At 43.9% G+C, this 16,831-nt stretch overlaps 1 protein-coding gene across 1 annotated transcript in view; it reads left to right on the top strand.

Annotated features, from left to right (window-relative positions):
* The window catches only part of FAT3 (FAT atypical cadherin 3), a 684,233-nt gene extending 676,679 nt beyond the window's left edge, over window positions 1–7,554 (top strand). The window contains exons 26-28 of the mRNA XM_030886441.2: window positions 127–186; window positions 860–895; window positions 1,488–7,554. Of these exons, the coding sequence (XP_030742301.1) occupies window positions 127–186; window positions 860–895; window positions 1,488–2,110 (719 nt within the window). The 3' untranslated portion in view covers window positions 2,111–7,554. The remainder of the gene's footprint in view (window positions 1–126; window positions 187–859; window positions 896–1,487) is intronic.
* The last annotated feature ends 9,277 nt before the right edge of the window (window positions 7,555–16,831 follow it).

Raw genomic sequence — 16,831 nt, 5'->3', positions numbered from 1 at the left:
GGGTGTTTGTGCGGTGCGTCTTTGTTGTTGCTGTGGATGTTCAGAGAAGTTAACATATGTTTAAAATACAAAACTAACCTGAAGCTGTCCTTCCCCTCCCTCTCGCCCGCTTTTCCTGACCACAAGCATCCATAGTGACCGTCATTCAGCTTGTCAACAATGTAGTTGACAATATAGAGAATGAAGGTATTTACTGTTTTTCTTCCATAGCATGCTTTTGTCTAAAGAACTGGGATTTTTCATTCCTTATTACTTTGGCCTGAGGGCCCAAGGGGCTGTGGGTTGGGGGGCGGATAAAGTTGTTAATCGCAGACCAAAGTGGAGAAGAAAACAGGTGATTTCATAAGAGATGCTGGGTGTGTATTGATTATCATGAATTTTAAAATATTTCTAAAACAACTAGTTCTTCCTTCTTTTAGTATTAGAATGCTCTATTTTTTTAAAATCCTTTCCAAGAGAAGAAGACCCAGTTGGTTGGAATCCAGATTAGTACTAACTTCATGCTCACTTGACATCTATTTGTTGAGCACCTACTGTAACTACTCCTCATTCATGGTTACAATAGAACAAGGGTTGCTTTGAATCAGGTAGCATTTATTAGTTTCTGAACAAGACTACAACCTTTACAGATGGCTTTGTCTTTTTATTTCCCATGTCACAATGGAGGGTATTGTGAAAGACTGGCATTGGTCATAGCCCATAGACTTTTCGTAGCATGTTTGTTTTGTTTTGTTGTTTATCAGTTAGTTAGTTTAGTTAGTTGGACTAACTACTTAGAGTATCTAAAATGTTCCACTTTATCCATACTCTTTCCACGGCTTGACTTGTAAGTTTCACCTTTCACTTTGTATTTAAACAGTGTCTGTCATGGATCAAGGACAGAACTACAACCGAGGTGATTCTGCCATGACCCTGACATAACGTTCTGTTTGTGCATTTTGATTCGCCCAGGCTGTTCTTATCCTCTCCTCCCCGGCCAGCTCTCTGACCTGAATTGTGCATGTTCCAGGTGTCCTTTGTGCTCAGTACCAGGGGGGAAATCTCACCACCCATCTTCCCCCAGCCTGCCTGTGACTCCTCCACTTGCCTGCAACGCCCCCACCCCCCCTGCTTTTCGCGGTCCACGGTCTATCTGGGGCATATCTGTCCATGAGCATGCTGGCAGCCTTGCTCTGCGTGGAGGGCACTAGGGAGGAAGGTCGGGTGGATGCCCTAGACTCAGTGCCTCAGTGCCCCCCTGCTAGCAGTTTCCCATGGCATGGCTTAGTGTGAGGCTCTGCAGCAACCAGGCACCTCTCCTGGAGCTAGCTGCCCACACCTTTCCCCCCTCCCCCTGGGCGCGGCCCTTCAAAGGAGCATGCGGATGACGCTGGCTTCTGAAGGCTGGAAAGTTAGGACCTGCATGTCAGGTGCCTCTGGGCTCCTCTCCCAGCCCCGCCCCAGCCCTAGCCTGGAGGAAGCTAACTGCCTTGGATTTTCCCTCGCAGCCTATCACTGGGATACCTCCGACTGGATGCCTGGAGCCCGTCTGTCCGACATAGAGGAAGTGCCCACCCACGAAAACCAGGACGGAGGCTCCGCACATCAGGGCGGCCCCCGGGAGCTGGAGAGCGATTACTACCTGGGCGGCTATGACATCGACAGCGAATACCCACCCCCCCATGAAGAAGAGTTCTTGAGTCAGGACCAGCTGCCCCCTCCCCTGCCGGAGGACTTCGCAGACCAGTACGAGGCGCTGCCGCCCTCGCAGCCTGTCTCGCTGGCTGGCACCCTGAGCCCAGGCTGCAGGCGGCGGCCGCAGTTCCACCCCAGCCAGTACCTCCCTCCCCACTCGTTCCCCAACGAAACGGACTTGGTGGGCCCACCTGCCGGCTGTGAATTTAGTACTTTTGCTGTGAACTTGAACCAGGGCTCCGAGGCCGCGAGACCGGCAGACGGCGTGTCTTTATCCTTGCACAATTCCAGAGGCACCTCGTCCTCGGATGTGTCGGCCAACTGCGGCTTTGACGAGTCCGAAGTGGCCATGAGCGACTATGAGAGCGTAGGGGAGCTCAGCCTGGCCAGCCTCCACATTCCGTTCATGGAGACGCAGCACCAGACCCAAGTGTAGGGGACTCAGCGCTGTTTGTCATCGCAACGTCCAGGGAGATGGGCTGGGCGTCCGTCTGTCCGCCCGCCCGTCTCAATGGAGAGGGGGAGTGCTGCAGTCTGGAGCGAGAAGGAAAGAACAGTATTTTCCGCTAGGAACTTCTTCCCCCGGGACGCTGTCACAAGCCAGCTCGATTCCAATTGGGTGGAAATGAAGGGTTCAGAAATTGTTTCCAAGGGGTGACTGAGAGCCCTGGCAGTACTTCCCTACCTCCATGGCAAAGAAGGCACACCAAGCTTTTAGAGGGCAAAAGGTGATTTCACCCGCTGAGTTACCTGGTGGCTCTTCAGTGGCTTTGTGCAGTACTGTGCCCTGGAATGGCCTGCAGTATTCTGAATGGGCAACAATCAACGGGGCATTGTTGCATGGGATGTGGGGCGGGGGAGTGGAAAGAGTAGTTATGATGGTTGGAAAGCTAGTCTCTTAGGTAAAAGACAAGAGGAACAAAAATAAAATATTATTAAGCCAACAAGAAAATGGGCTGAAGCCTTTAAATTCTATTTTTTTTAAATAAGCTGCCCAATTTTCAGCTATAAAATTAGGCTTAGATGACGTGTTGACTATGCTCAATTATTTCTGTTTGTTTGCTTGTTTCAGCATCCAATGTAATGTACCTGGGTTTTCTCATCTCTGAGAAAGGTGAGGTATTTGGATGCCTTTCTGAGGGCTAGAGATAAGGATCGTGTGATCCGAGCATTAGAAAGAATGTGATTGTCTGGTTTGGGTTCATTAAAAATTCCTGAGGACCGCTGCAATGCGAGCATTGCAACAGAAATTGGCCTTTGTTCTGAGACCCAGAAAGTGAATAGAGAGAGGGAGGGAGAAGGATGTCTGCTCTCTTAAATGAAAACTGTTTAGAAGCTGAAGCAGAATTCACAAATTCCGAAAAATACATATATGATGCTTTGCAAGTTTTTTTCAGGCTGGATAATCATAATTCTTGATAATGCAGGTAAAGGGTGCTTTTTCCTCTAAATTGTTAGCATCGTCACTATAAATGCAATTATGGTTTTAAAAGGAAAGTCGCGTCGTTGTTGTATATAAATGGTAAGAGTGTGTGTGTCTGGGCCTACCTTCGAAGATGGGCTTGCACTCAATCGGGCTGCTCTTGAGGAACACTGAGGTGAAGGTTTCAGGACACGGACCATGTTGCAAACCCTGCCCACGAGGCAGAACTTCCCATTTCCCTGACCCTCTCTGAGGTCAGAGAAACACCAAATGCCATCATTTTACTCCGGTTTAGTTGGCTTTATTTTGCTACTACCATTTATAGCCACGGGAAACAGAATTGTGCTTTGTAAAAGCAGTGTTTTGTTATCATTTTTCAGATCTAAACCCAACTGGAAGACTCTGTAATGTTTCATTATTCCCTGGGCCTCTCCTCTCATTCAGACCTTCAGGTTTGGGCCACGAATTGCTAAAATTGAAAGGAGAATTGTTCCACTGGAAATAAAGTTACACGAAACTTCAAGCCAGCCGGTTAAGCGAAGGACTGGCCTCCATTGCTTCCGTCTCCATGTGGCTGCGGGTGCAGGGGCCATGGCAAAGGAATGTATATTTGCACTATTGTTTAATGAGCAAATCTGTGTCCACAGTCTCGGATGGCATATGACATTGGTGTGTAAACCATATTGTCCCCAGTCTGCCAATCATCCACTCCGACAAGCATTCACTTATTTCAACTGCATCGAATCCACTGACTTCTCCTTCTATGTTAGTGCTTCTGAGCCATTCTTCAGGAAATTCCCCCCTTTGTTCCCAAGCTTCCTGCGTAAGTGGACCCACCTGACAGGTTTTCAGCCTCTCTCTTCTTCCTGTCTCTTCCTCGAACCACCTCACAGTGGTATTAGCCACACGGTGGTCTGGAAATAAAGGGATTTCACTAAGTCTGCTTTAGAGACGAAAGTCTTGGCTGTAGTTTCTTATGTAGAAGCACGTTTGCAAGAATCATGGGGAAAAGGACAAGCCAATGCTCTAAAATAGACTTCTGGTCACACTTTCAATAATGCAATAGCCGAGAAACCATCCAAGTAAAAGCAACAATCTACCCCTCACCCCCAGGAACTATTAGATCAAGATTAATGCGGACCAGTCATCACTGCTTACACAGCAGCTCCCAGGGGAGAATGCCTGAGTGATGCCGCAATGAAGGAATAAATAGATCCTAATGCAGCTGTGAACCCACTGAAGGAAACTCGGCCCACCCCTTGCTCTGACCTAGATAGCATACCCCTTTCCTCAGAGTATTTTCCTCCTGATTTTCTGCAGAGTAGCTAAAAGCATACCAGACATGCACATGTTATATTTGGACTCATTATCTTTAAACACATAATATCTCTTCACTTTTTTTCTCCCACCCTAGGAAAATTAGATTTCCCTATAAAGTAAGAAATGGTTTGTCTCCTGGCCAAGAGGGGCTGGGGTGGGGGGTGGGGGTGCACGCGGATTTGAAGAGCTCAAGATGAACTGACGTGCTGCTCGCTCAGGATCCCTAGAAGCATGCCCAGAGAGGGGAAGGAACTTGACCACCGTTGCACAGGAAGTTATGTGACCAAACGGGAACGGGAGCCCACTCCTTACAGAAATATTATTTCTGTATAACATGCCAGTCACCACTGAACTACCTTGAGCATGGTAGTCACCTGCTTCTGCTCTAGTCTAGCAGCTAGACGCCTACCATTCCTGCTTTGGAATATGCTAGGAAAGGAGACTCCTGGAGGATGTTTCCTGGGCAGCCTCACGAACTGATGGTCCCTGTCAGGCCCATGGGACAGGTAGATGTCACAACTTTCTGTAGAAAAACATGACTTTGGCCAAATGATTTTTTTTTAATGGCGTGAAATGATCATTACATAACTGAAATGATCATTACATTTACACCTTGTGCTAAAACGTTGGTTTTCACATTGCCGAGCGGGTCCATTTTTGTTTGAGTCTTTGTTTTCCTCCCGCTCAGTCTTCCTTTGGGTCCTTACCCTGCCACCCTAATGGGCCCTGTGGGCATTCTTTCAAACCTGTCCTTGTGAATTAGGTGAAAGTGTACAGAGCAAATCCACGTTCCAGTCCACAATCCATCCCTATCTTGTTTCCTGCTGCTGATGGCAATGCCTATGAAGAAGTATCACCTCTCTCACTCCTTCTCCGGAGTTCCTATCTCCAGACCTCTTCCTTCCCTTCCCCTTCCTGCTTGCTGAGCTTTGTCCTTGGGTGGATGCTGCCCCCTTGATGCCAAATGACTGATCATTCTGAGGCAGGGGTATCTCCCTGGTATTATGATGCACAGTGGAATCCTCGCTGTGGTTTTTGTGAACCCTGAGCCACGGGGGTGGGTTCATTTCTAGCCCCGAAGGATGACTACAGGCCCTGGTCTCTGGGTTCCACCAGTCTCTATTCAACCAGTAAACGTGGTCGTGTTTGTGATTTTGAGTCTTGTTCCACAATTTGCTTCACACGGGAACTGTTTAAGCCAATCTTTGTGTTTTTGTGTTCCTAACATATGCTACCTCCTGGGAGCCAGTTTTTCCATCACCTGTTGTAGGCACTTTACCTGTATTGCACACACTCTGGTTAGCTTGAGGATATATCGGTGGATTGTGGGTCTTTGTCATAGCGTAAGTAGGAGTCATAGAGTTGTCAGAGATGAATGAAAATAGTTGCCTGCTTTTGTCCCTTTCCTCCGTTTGGCTGCTAGGTCACTTCCACCCCAGCTTTCAGTGTACCCATGAAATGCCAACCTAGAAGACTTGGCAACGTGAGTTGATCAGAAAGCCACTGTGAAGGGCCAGAAAGGGAACTGATGACGCATTCCTGAACATTACCTTGAACTGCCCTTTGGAATTCTCAGCACAGCCTGGGGGAAAAAGCAACATGCATTCTGTTGACCCCTCTTTCTTCTTTCCAAGCCACCCAACCTGCTGCTCCCACTAATGCTGTGTCTACACAATCAAAGTCAGGGAAACTGAGATGATTAGGATGAATCACTTCCAAGACCCAGAAAACACTTTAGTCTGAAATCATTCAGGAAGATCCAGTGTTTGTTGTGCATGGATTGTCGAGCTAATTGTCTGGCCTCTTCGTCCCGCTGCCCGCTGCTCGTCTTGCTAAGGCGGCCGGGCTCTCATGCTTCCTGTTTTCCATTTCACACCGTGGGAGATGGAGCTATGAAGAGACGCTTCTTCTGTATTGTCATTCTGTGTGGTCTGTAAGAAGGTAGTCCTGTATTTTCCGCTGGTTTGTGTCCTGCAACTGCACATTATTCTGATGAAAATCCACAGTCTTCAAACGACTAGCTATGGAATTCTGGGGCTTAAAGTCGCCATTTGTGGGTTTGTCATCAGTTAATATTTAGCCAGCTGGCTAAGAGCCAGGAAAAGAATGAGATATTTCTTTCCTTATGTAATAATGAAAAGCAATAATTACAAGTATGTAATATTACACAAAGGCCATAATTAGTCTCTTCCAGTGTTTAGGATGCACTAGAGAATCACAAAGTCATTTGGAGTGTGTTTGGACCATTAGTCTGTACTGTAGTACCCTTTCCGCAAACAAGTACCTGAATTGCTACTATTTAACAATTTTATGAGCCCATACTACTGCATTTCGGGGTGGGGGGAAGTGACAAATGTGTTTGGAAATGGAAGCAGTTCTTTTTAAGCACTGTATCAGAAAGATTGTCTTGTAAATTTACCTGTTGCAAACAGGCTGGTTTGTAAAAGATGTATGTTTTGGTGTTTAAAATGTTTATAAAATTGTATATAATGGTTTCGATTTTCCAAGCTTTTGTAGATAACTGCATTTGATGCCTATCCGGATGCTTTAATTTGGGGAGGGGAGGTTCAAAAAGAATTTTAAGTCATCCAAGCGTTTGGTCTGCAAACTTTGAGGTGTACACACACACACACACACAGACACACACACACACACGGATTTTAAATTTGCAAACAATGTTTTGTAATCATTTCCAATTGTCTTATAAACTTCTTTTGGATTCTTTTGGATAAAACAACCTGCTAGTTGTTTTCATTTAACTTTTGTTTTCAAAAAAAAAAAAATGATTTTTACTGACTTCTTTTTTTTTAATGAACATGTTCTGCCCGGTTATTATGTAGCTGATTTTTATACCATTTCAGATTCACAATGAGGTATTGCCATTTCTTCATACACATCTGAGTCCTCACCTGAACTTTCACTCAACCCAACCTTATGCAAAGGGGAAAGCTAACACTTAGAGTGGCTCTTGTCCCTGGTGGAAATGCATTGTTCCTGCATATATTGCTGTTGGCAGTATTCGGTCTCGTGTTCCTTTTCTTAAAAAAACAAAACAAAAAAAACACCAAAAATAAGAACCCAATATTGTACAGGTTTCTAACTGCCAAAATTTGATGGTTGAACCAAGTTTTCAAGTAAAAAAAAAGAAAAAAGAAATTAGCAATTGTGTTGTTGACTCTTTTTTTCAATTTAACATTTTATTGTTATATAATTTGCCAATCACACACTTCGATGGTTCATTCATCTTAAGAAGAGTTATACGATCATCACCACAATTTTAGAATGTTTTCTTCTTCCTTGTCCTCATTGTGACTGGCTCCCCATTTCCCCCTGCCATCCCCTCAAGGAACCACACATCCACTTACTGTCTCTATTGATTTACTTGTCATAGATTTCATAGATAAGAAAAATATTAAATATGCAGAAAAGAAAATATGCTGACAACAATAACAGAGAAAAACTCTATTGAAAGGGAAACAGAATGTATTAAAAACTAGAACAAATATATAAAGGGTCAAAAGGGAGACGCAGTGATAGAATGTCAAATTTTAATCTAACTGCATCTGCAACAATCCTCATTCCGATGCATTTTGCATGAGAAGAAGGCCATTCACATCTCTGGCCTACGGTCAGAGGGGACGTTTTAAGTATGTCTTTTTATTTGGCTTGGATTGATTGCTCACATTGCCCCTAAAAGATCATCTGCAATCCACAGGGATGTGACCAGCAACCTCTTTAGCCTTAGTGTTCGGTGCCACAAAGTCAGTTTGACTCATAGTGACCCACAGGACCCAGCCGAACCGTCTCAGAGGGTTACCCAGACTCGTCTTTACGGGAGCCAGTCACCCCATCTTCCTCTTGAGCGCTCCGGACCTAAGCGCTGGCTCTGGGCACCGCTGGGACACCTGGTTTAGCTCCAGTCTGCCACCTGAACAGACAATCTGATCTGAAAGCTTTCCCCCTCAAACGTTTGGGGTTGTTTGTTTGTTTGTTTTGGGGGGGGTCTTTATAAAAGGGGCTCATTGAATGCCTACCAAAAGAAGTCAGCATTTCAAACTCACTGGCCCTTCCTCAGGAGAAATGCGGCTGTCTGCACCTCCAAAGATGTTCGGTCCTATAAACCTACATCGGGTCGCTACAAGTAGATACCACCTCAATGGCAACAGCTGCGGGGTTGGGACTTACCTCCAGATGGGGGCCATTTATTCTGGGGCACCTGGAAATAGTAGGTACCTTCTTGCAGGGAGCATACCCTGGGAGGATCCTCCCTGATGAGAACAAGGCTGCAGGCTCAGAGAAATAAGGGTTATTAAGTCCTGCCTCTGTATAAATTTTTCCTATCTCCAATGCTTGCATCCCTCTCTCATTAGCAACAAAAAAGTAGAGGTTGGGGGCCTCAATTAGCAGTTGATTATTTCTCCCAAAAGCTCCATAAATGTTTTCTAGATGGTTAAATAGACATAGGGGAGTTTGGAGGGTGGGGCTCAACAACAGAATGTAAAGAGGGAGTGCTCTGATCTCTCAAGACTTAGCCTGAGGCCAGGAGAGATTCCAGAAAGGGCCGAGCACCCAGTGGCTTGTCTCAGTAGAGAAAGCCCAAGCTTTCTGTAGAAACCACACTGAGTTCTTTGAAAAGGCCCCTCTCCCCACGGTTCCACATGCTTCACCAGACTTGACCTTGTCCACAAACAGCAGAACTCCAGCTGCCCGTCTGACCAGGACGGTGGAGTCATGGAGACACCAGCTGGGCTTTTAGCTGGCCTTTACCTCCTCTTTACCAAAGGGGCGGTTCCATGCCTGGCTCTGCACTCTCAGAGTTCGTCTTTGGCCCTACTCTCTATACTGAAATCCTCTGAAAGCTGAGGGGGTGGGGGTTAGCCCTAATTTATTGTATTTATTTCTTTGATAATAGTTGAGGTAGTTTATTGTGCCAACCTGACTGATAAACACATGTGGAGTTAATTAAATGGCAGAGAGATTAAATGGCTCAGTGAGCCTCGCCTTTCTAGTTCCGGTCTCTTGCTTTCTGATGGTCAGACCAGGGTGCAGCTGCCTTAGCCAGTTTCCTGCTTCAGCTGGCAAGGCTCACTTCCTGCAAGACATCCCCGAGGAGATGCCACGTGGACCTACCCGGATGCAGCCCTGGGAGCTGGAGCAGCTGTGTGGAGACTCCTGCCAGCACTGAGATGCTTACACGTTCACTGTTTTGGCTTTCCTCCTGCAGTCAATGCCATAGAATGTGTTTTGTGAGATGGAGGAGGACTTTGTGGATTGCTGTTGGACATATAGGTTAATGGATTAATGTTGGACTTGTGGGCTTGGGCAGCACTGGGTTAGGATGTTTTCTTGATGTGCACGTAACCTTTATATAAAACTTTCTCTTATACATGAGTTTCTGTGGATTTGTTTCTCTAAAGTACCCAGACTAACACACCAAGTTTACCAAGTCCACAATCAGCAAGTGGCAGACTGTGGCATGAGATTCTGGCACTGAGTGGGGAAAGTGATGGCATGAAGACTATTTTACAAGTTTTGGGGGCTGTGGGTGAATATTTACTTTCTGTAACTACCTTTACTTACCCCCACTCAACCACTTAACGGTGAGAGATTCCAATAATGAAGATTCCCTGTATAGGTGCCAACACCCATACTCAGATCTGGGATGCTACAGGAATGGAATTCCATTTTATTTACTGCCCTGGAGCTTGCAGTTTGTCGTGGACATGCCACCGATGCTGGCTCCTTAATGACTGCATTGTTCTCTATATCATGCTGGTTTCATAATTTATTTAATCACTCCCTTATTAAGGGATAGGAACCCTGGTGTCACAGCCATTACATGTTATGCTGCTAAGTGCAAGCTTAGCAGTTTGAAATCACCAGTCATCCCCTTGGGAGAAAGCCAAGGCTTCTTTCTCCCATAAAGAGTTACAGTCTCAGAAACCCATGGGGGCAGTTCTATCCTGCCCTGGAGGGGCGTTATGAGTCAGATTTGACAGCAGTAATTTCATTGAGGGCCAGGCTTAATGTTGAGCAATTACAGACTATGACTATACTGTACACGTGTGCGCACCCTGCATAAATACTAACACCTTTGTACAGATATGGTAGCATTTTTACCAACTGTTGTTAGGTGTCCTCAAATCGGCTCCAAGTCAGCGTAAACACAAATAAACAGCTTTCTGCTCTTTTCTGCTTTCAGCCAAGATTCATCTGATATCATTCCCTCATTCCACAATATCTTGAATCTGGCTTGAGTTTCTGGCAGCTCCTGGTTGATGTACTACTGCAACCATTTTTAAATTATCTTCAGCAAAATTTTAATTGCTGGAGCTATTTATGATACTGTTCAATCATTTACACATTCTGCTGGATCACCTTTCTTTGGAATGGGCACAAATATGGATCTCTCCCACTCAACTAGCCAGATGGCTGCCTTACCAAGTTCTTGGCATGGACTAGTGAGTGTTTCCACGTTGCATGGCAGAAGCCTTCCAATGGATATTTAATCGAGTCCTGGCACCTTGTGGTTAGCGAATGTTTTCAGTGCAGTTTGAACTTCTTCCATGAACAGCATCGGTTCTTGATCTTACACTGCAAGCTCTTAAGATGGTTGAACATGGACCATTTTTTGGTACAATTACTCTGCATATTCCTTCCATCTCCTTTTGACATTTCCTGCATAATTAGTTAATTTGGTTGTAGAACCTTTCAATATTCCAAGTCCAGGCTGGAAATTGTCTTTAGTTCTTTCAGCTTGAGAAATGCTACGTGAACCCCTCCCTTTTGGATTTCCAACTAATGGACCTTTCACATTTTGTTATCATGTTTACTTTGTCTTCTCAAGCTAGCTTTTGCAATTTTGTGTTCCACTCTTTTACGTCATGAGTTCTTCCATTTGCTTTAGCTACTCTACATTCACGAGCAAGCGTCAGAGTCTCTACTGACATCCAATTTGGCCTTTTTTCCTTTCATGTCTTTTGAATAAACTTTTGCTTTCTTCATGTATGATGTTGCTGATATCACCTTACAACTCACTCGTTTTCAATGTATCAAATCTGTTCTTGAGATCGTCTCTAATTGAAGTGGAATTATTCCAGGTCATATTTTGGCTCTTGTGAACTTATTTTCATTTAATTTAGTTTAAACCTGAACTATATGAGCAATTGATACTCTGTCCCATAGTCCCTGACCTTGCATTGGCTGATGATATTCAGTGTCTCCATCTTTTTTCCAAAGATGTAGTTAATTTGATTCCTGTCTGTTCTCTCTGGTGAAATCCATGCATATAGTTGCTGTTTATGCTGTTGAGAAATAGAACTTTCAATGAAGTCCTTTGTTTTCCAAATTTGTATCATGCCATCGTAAGACACTTTCCATCACCAAGGTTATATTTTCCAACTACTGAGCCTTCTTCTGTTTTCAACTTTCACATTCAACCACCAGTAATTATCAGTGCATATTTAGTGCATATTTGATCAATTTCAGAATGAAGAAGTTCGTAGAATTCTTCATCACCAGCTTTACTGGTTGGTGCACAAATCTGAATAATAGTTATATTAACTAGTCTTCCTTGTAGGCATATAGATATTCTTCAATCACAATCAGCATTGTACTTTAAGATAAATTTCAAATGATTCGTTGAAATGATGAATGTGATGCCATGCCTCTTGGACTTGTCATCCTAGCAGAGTAAGCCACATGATTATCTGATTCAAAATGGTCAATACCAGTCCATTTCCATTCGCTAAAGCCTGAGAGAAGAAGACCTGGTGGGATAGTGGTTACAAATTAGGTTATGATCTACAAGGTGGGCAGTTTGAAACCACTTCTTGGGAGAAAGGCAAGGCTGTCTACTCCTGCAGAGTTACAGTCTAGGAAAGTCACAAGGACAGCTCTACTCCACAAGGACAGCTCTACTCTGTCATATAAGGTCATCATGAGTCAGCATCAGTGGCAGTGAGAGAGAGAGAGCGCCTGAGATATCTATCTTGGGGGGGTTATTTCAAGTTTTAATGACTTCCAATTTCTTAGATTCATCCTTTGACCGTTTCACTTTGATTATTCATGGATGTTTGCAGCTGTTTCTTCTCCGCAGCAAACCAAGGGCCTGAAAACTGTTCTCCAGCCATATCGTTAAGTTGACTCTCGGTGGAGCTCTTCCTCAGTCACATTCTGAGTGCCATCCAACCTGAAGAACTCATCATCTAGCACCACATCAGACAGTGTTCTGCTGCCACTCACAAGGGCTTCACTGACTTAGTTCTCATCAGTGGACAGCCTCTTCCTCCTTCCCAATCTATTTTTAGAAGGAAAGCTCTACTAATACCTGTTCACCACGGATGCCTGTGTTACCCTAGGTAGACTAGAGACAAAACTCTTAAACACTCATATTTTATAAGAGAGAGTTTTATAGATAAGTGTACATTCAGAAAGCATGCTAACGCAGTCAAGTCCAAGGCCATAAATCCGACATTAGCCCATGTGTCCGACACCGATCTGCAAAGTCCTCCCTCAAACTCACAAAACACAGGCAATGATGCTGAATGCAGGAGGAAAGGCGAATCAGTGAGCATGTAATCATCTCAGCACTGGCAGGGGTCTCCACATGGCTGCTCCAGCACCCAGGGCTGCATCAGGGTAGGTCCATGTGGCTTCTCCTCAGGGATGTCTTGCAGGAAGTCAGCCTTGCCAGCTGAGGCAAAGAACTAGCTAAGGCAGCTGCACCCTAGTCTGACCATCAGAGAACAAGAAAGGCAAGGCTCACCGAGCCATTTATCTCCCCGCCCTTCAATTAATCCCACATGTGTTTATCAGCCAGGGTGGCACAATAAACCTTAACTATCACAATACCCCTAATGGAATTTGAAATACCAGTGGCACAGCCTTCAGCATTGCAACAACACACAAGCCACCATAGTTGCACAAATTGGAAAATTAGAGGGGTTCAGTAAGAGATTTATGGAAACAGGATTTTTAGGTCAACAGATGTGAATTTTACAATAATTCTGTCCTTTATCTCATTTTAGTTGTCTTCAGATTGTTTCATGAAATAATATGCCCACCAATGGTTACATACCGTAGGTAACAAACTGTGTAGCCCATTCTCTCCACAAACAGCATTGAGCTCTTCCAATTTCCCAAAGACTCCATTGCTACTCTAGCCTCCCGGGAGCCCAAGTTAGGGAATACTGAGGCTCTTTGACCACACCGTGAGAACTGACCCATTAGCCTCCACTCTTATAAACATTGTCACTTGTGCCATTCTGCTCTGCCTGTCCAGGAACGAGAACTGAGGGCAGCCAGAGCACGTAGACAAGGACCAGGGAGCTAGCTGACCAAGTTACCCCAACCCGTTTCCTCTGACAAACCAAAGGCTGGTTCTGGGGCCCTTGTTGGGTAGGAGGCTCAGACAAAATAGAGCAAGCCAGGGAAACTATAACTAGATTTCACAGGGTCTTGCTGCTGAGGTACTTGGAATATCAAATCCTGTCCGAACCACCACTGCTCCACAAACTCAAAGTTATTTATCTCTGTGAAATAGATGCTCACAAAGAAACCTTAAAACATCCAAGTCCATACAAGCTTGTGTTCCAAAAAAGGACATTCAGACGAACACGAATGAAGAGTTTATGCGACTGTGGAGTCAGAGCCCAGCCCTTCCTTCCTCTAGTAATGGACCCACAGCATCAGTATCACCTGGAACATGCCAGAATTGCAAAATTACAAACCCACTGAATCAGAATGAGCATGTTAACAAGCTCCCGTGGGGACTCATACATATACTGATGTCTAAAAACATTATCTTAGGTTTTTGACTTGGACTCTGATGCATTCCAGCTGTGCGAACGTAGGTGCATCACTAACCCGTGTCAAAACAACAATAATAATAATGAAAGAGGGGGGGGGGAAATTCCAGATTTTTATTTAAAAAACACAACAACAAAAACAGATCTGAATACTGCCGAGTTCATTCCAACTCTTGGCCAGCCTATAGGACAAAATAAAACCCGGCTCTATTTTGGGTTTCAAAGGAATAAAACTATTAGGGAGAACTACCTCATCTTTCTCTCAAGGAGCGGCTGGTAGATTTGAACTGTGGACTTTGCAGTTAAGAGCCTTTAAAAAAACACAAAAAAACAAAACTTTGCCAAAGCATCATAGTGACCCTAGTTATGGTTAGGAATAGTTCATTCACTGTGATTTTCAAAAATAAATAAATAAGAAAGGACCTTTTAAATATATCCAGGTGATCCTGGGGAGTCATATTTCCTGAGAAAACGGTTTGGAGCATTATCTGACCTCTTGTTTAAGCAAATGTGTTTGGTACAGAAAGGTAGAGAGGGCTCTGAGGTCACTGCTTATCCATCTTGAGACTCCTCATCTCTCGGTCATTTTCTCAGGAAGGAAGTGGAGTCTGGTCCATTTCAGCAGCTGGTTTTTGAGCCAGAGGCTTGAAAGCTGTCTCATTTTTGTGACCCAGAAAGAGACTCCTTTTAACTAGGCCACCAGGGAATGGAGGGACAGGTGACAGGATCCTGTTGGGTGGGAGAGCTAACGGTGCAGAGGCTTGTTCTGAACAGTCGGAAATTGACTTGGAGAGGAATGAGATTAAAATGACCAAAAGGGCAGTCACTGCAGGGAGAGATAAAAAAGCCAAAAACTGAAATGCACTGATAAGATTTACTGTGTAAATAATTCACCCAGCACAGAAAGAGGCTATGAGCACAAAGGGCCTTTTTCATGTGTCAGAATATAATTAATTAAGAATTCAGGATGAAAGGTAATTAGAGAAACCGTAACCTGGAGGCATACTCCTGAATTATTCTGATCATTTTAAACAATTATAAGATTTCATTTCCCAGTCATGTGGCATAGATTTTAAATCTGGATAATGTGGAGAGACAAGTTAATACATGCAGCCTGCAAGCAAAATTATTTCTTTTGATTCTAACTTTTTCAACAAAAATAAGGGCGGAATGGCTAAATCTAAACTGGAAATTATTGTCAGAAGTGAAATTCTTGTATTGAAGTGTGACTTTCTTAATGCCTAATTGCCTACGTCGCTCTGTTTGTATTGTGTGTGTATAAATATATGTGTTTTGTATATAATATATATATTATATACAGAGGCAAAGGAGATAAGTAAATCAATCATTCCTGTTATAACAGAAGGGTCCCTGGTGGAATACTGGGCCATGTCTTGGGCAGCTGAGAGTTCCAACCAGCCAGCCACTGCTCAGGAGAAAGAAGAGTCCATCTGTTTCCACAATGATGTTCTGCCTCAGAAACCTATGGAGTCCTTCAACTCAGTCCGATAGGATTCCACAAAGGGCTCTAAGGCAGTAGGTTATTATAATAAAGGTCAAGTTGAGTGCCAATAAATTACAACCCACTTTCTCTGACTAATAGAGGCTGTCAACATCAAGCTTCCGATTATGTTTGCTGTTTCTGGGCTCCATGAAGTGCATCTCAACTCATGAGGCCCCTTGTGATAGAGAACTATCCATTGGGTTTTCTTCGCTGTAATCTCTGTGGAAGCAGATCCCCTGGGCTTTATCTGGGGTGGGTTTGAACTGCCAACCTTAAGATTAACTGCCAAGAACTTGGCAGTTGAACCAGTAGGACTCCTTCCTAATCATTACCCTTAGTTAATAATCAAGAATGTGTTTAATTGTTTTATGAGCCCAGAATTCATAAAAGATATACTATACAAGCTACTGTGCTTATTGTACTATAAGAGGACTTCCAAAAGCTCATGGAAAATGGAGATTAAAAAGGAACATGTTATCATTTGCTTTCCCTTTTGACTAAATTTTAATTTGTTCTAGTTTCTATGACCTGTTTTCTCTGGAATTGGGGTTTTTCTGTGTTTTATTTTGTGGTTGTTGTTAGGGCTTTTTAAAAATGATTTTCCTTATGTGAAATTCTACTATAGGTAAATCCATAGAGACAGTAACTAGATTAATAATTCCTTAGGGTTATGGAAGGGGTGGTTGGAGGGTAATGTGGAGCTAATAAGAATGGGTCCAAGAATGAGGACAATGGTCTAAAATTGATTGTGGTGATGATTGCATGATTCCTTTTAATATACTTCAACCATTGATCTGTATGGTATGTGCATTCTATACAAATAAAACCTAACCCTTATTCTATAGTCATTAATTGTGGGTTTCACATACCAAAAAACAGAAAAACATATAACACAACTTCAAGAGGGTGATAGCACCCCCATGACATAACTCCTCTGAGATCAACCCTAATATAAACAAACAAACAAAACAAAACAAAAATAAAGAAAATGTTGAAAGCCAGATCAGGGCCAGGGTGCATCAGAAGGGGGCATCTACTGACAAAGTTTTAACTGTCCAAGTCGGCTTTATCCCTTTGGTCTTCTATACTCGTCTCTCCAGT

Source organism: Echinops telfairi, unplaced genomic scaffold (assembly GCF_000313985.2).
Source record: "Echinops telfairi isolate 266 unplaced genomic scaffold, ASM31398v2 ScPeMD7_1713;HRSCAF=2227, whole genome shotgun sequence".
In the NCBI taxonomy this organism is placed as follows: domain Eukaryota; kingdom Metazoa; phylum Chordata; class Mammalia; order Afrosoricida; family Tenrecidae; genus Echinops; species Echinops telfairi.
Note: the sequence above shows the minus strand (reverse complement) of the source record. Positions and strands in the feature narration are given on the sequence as shown.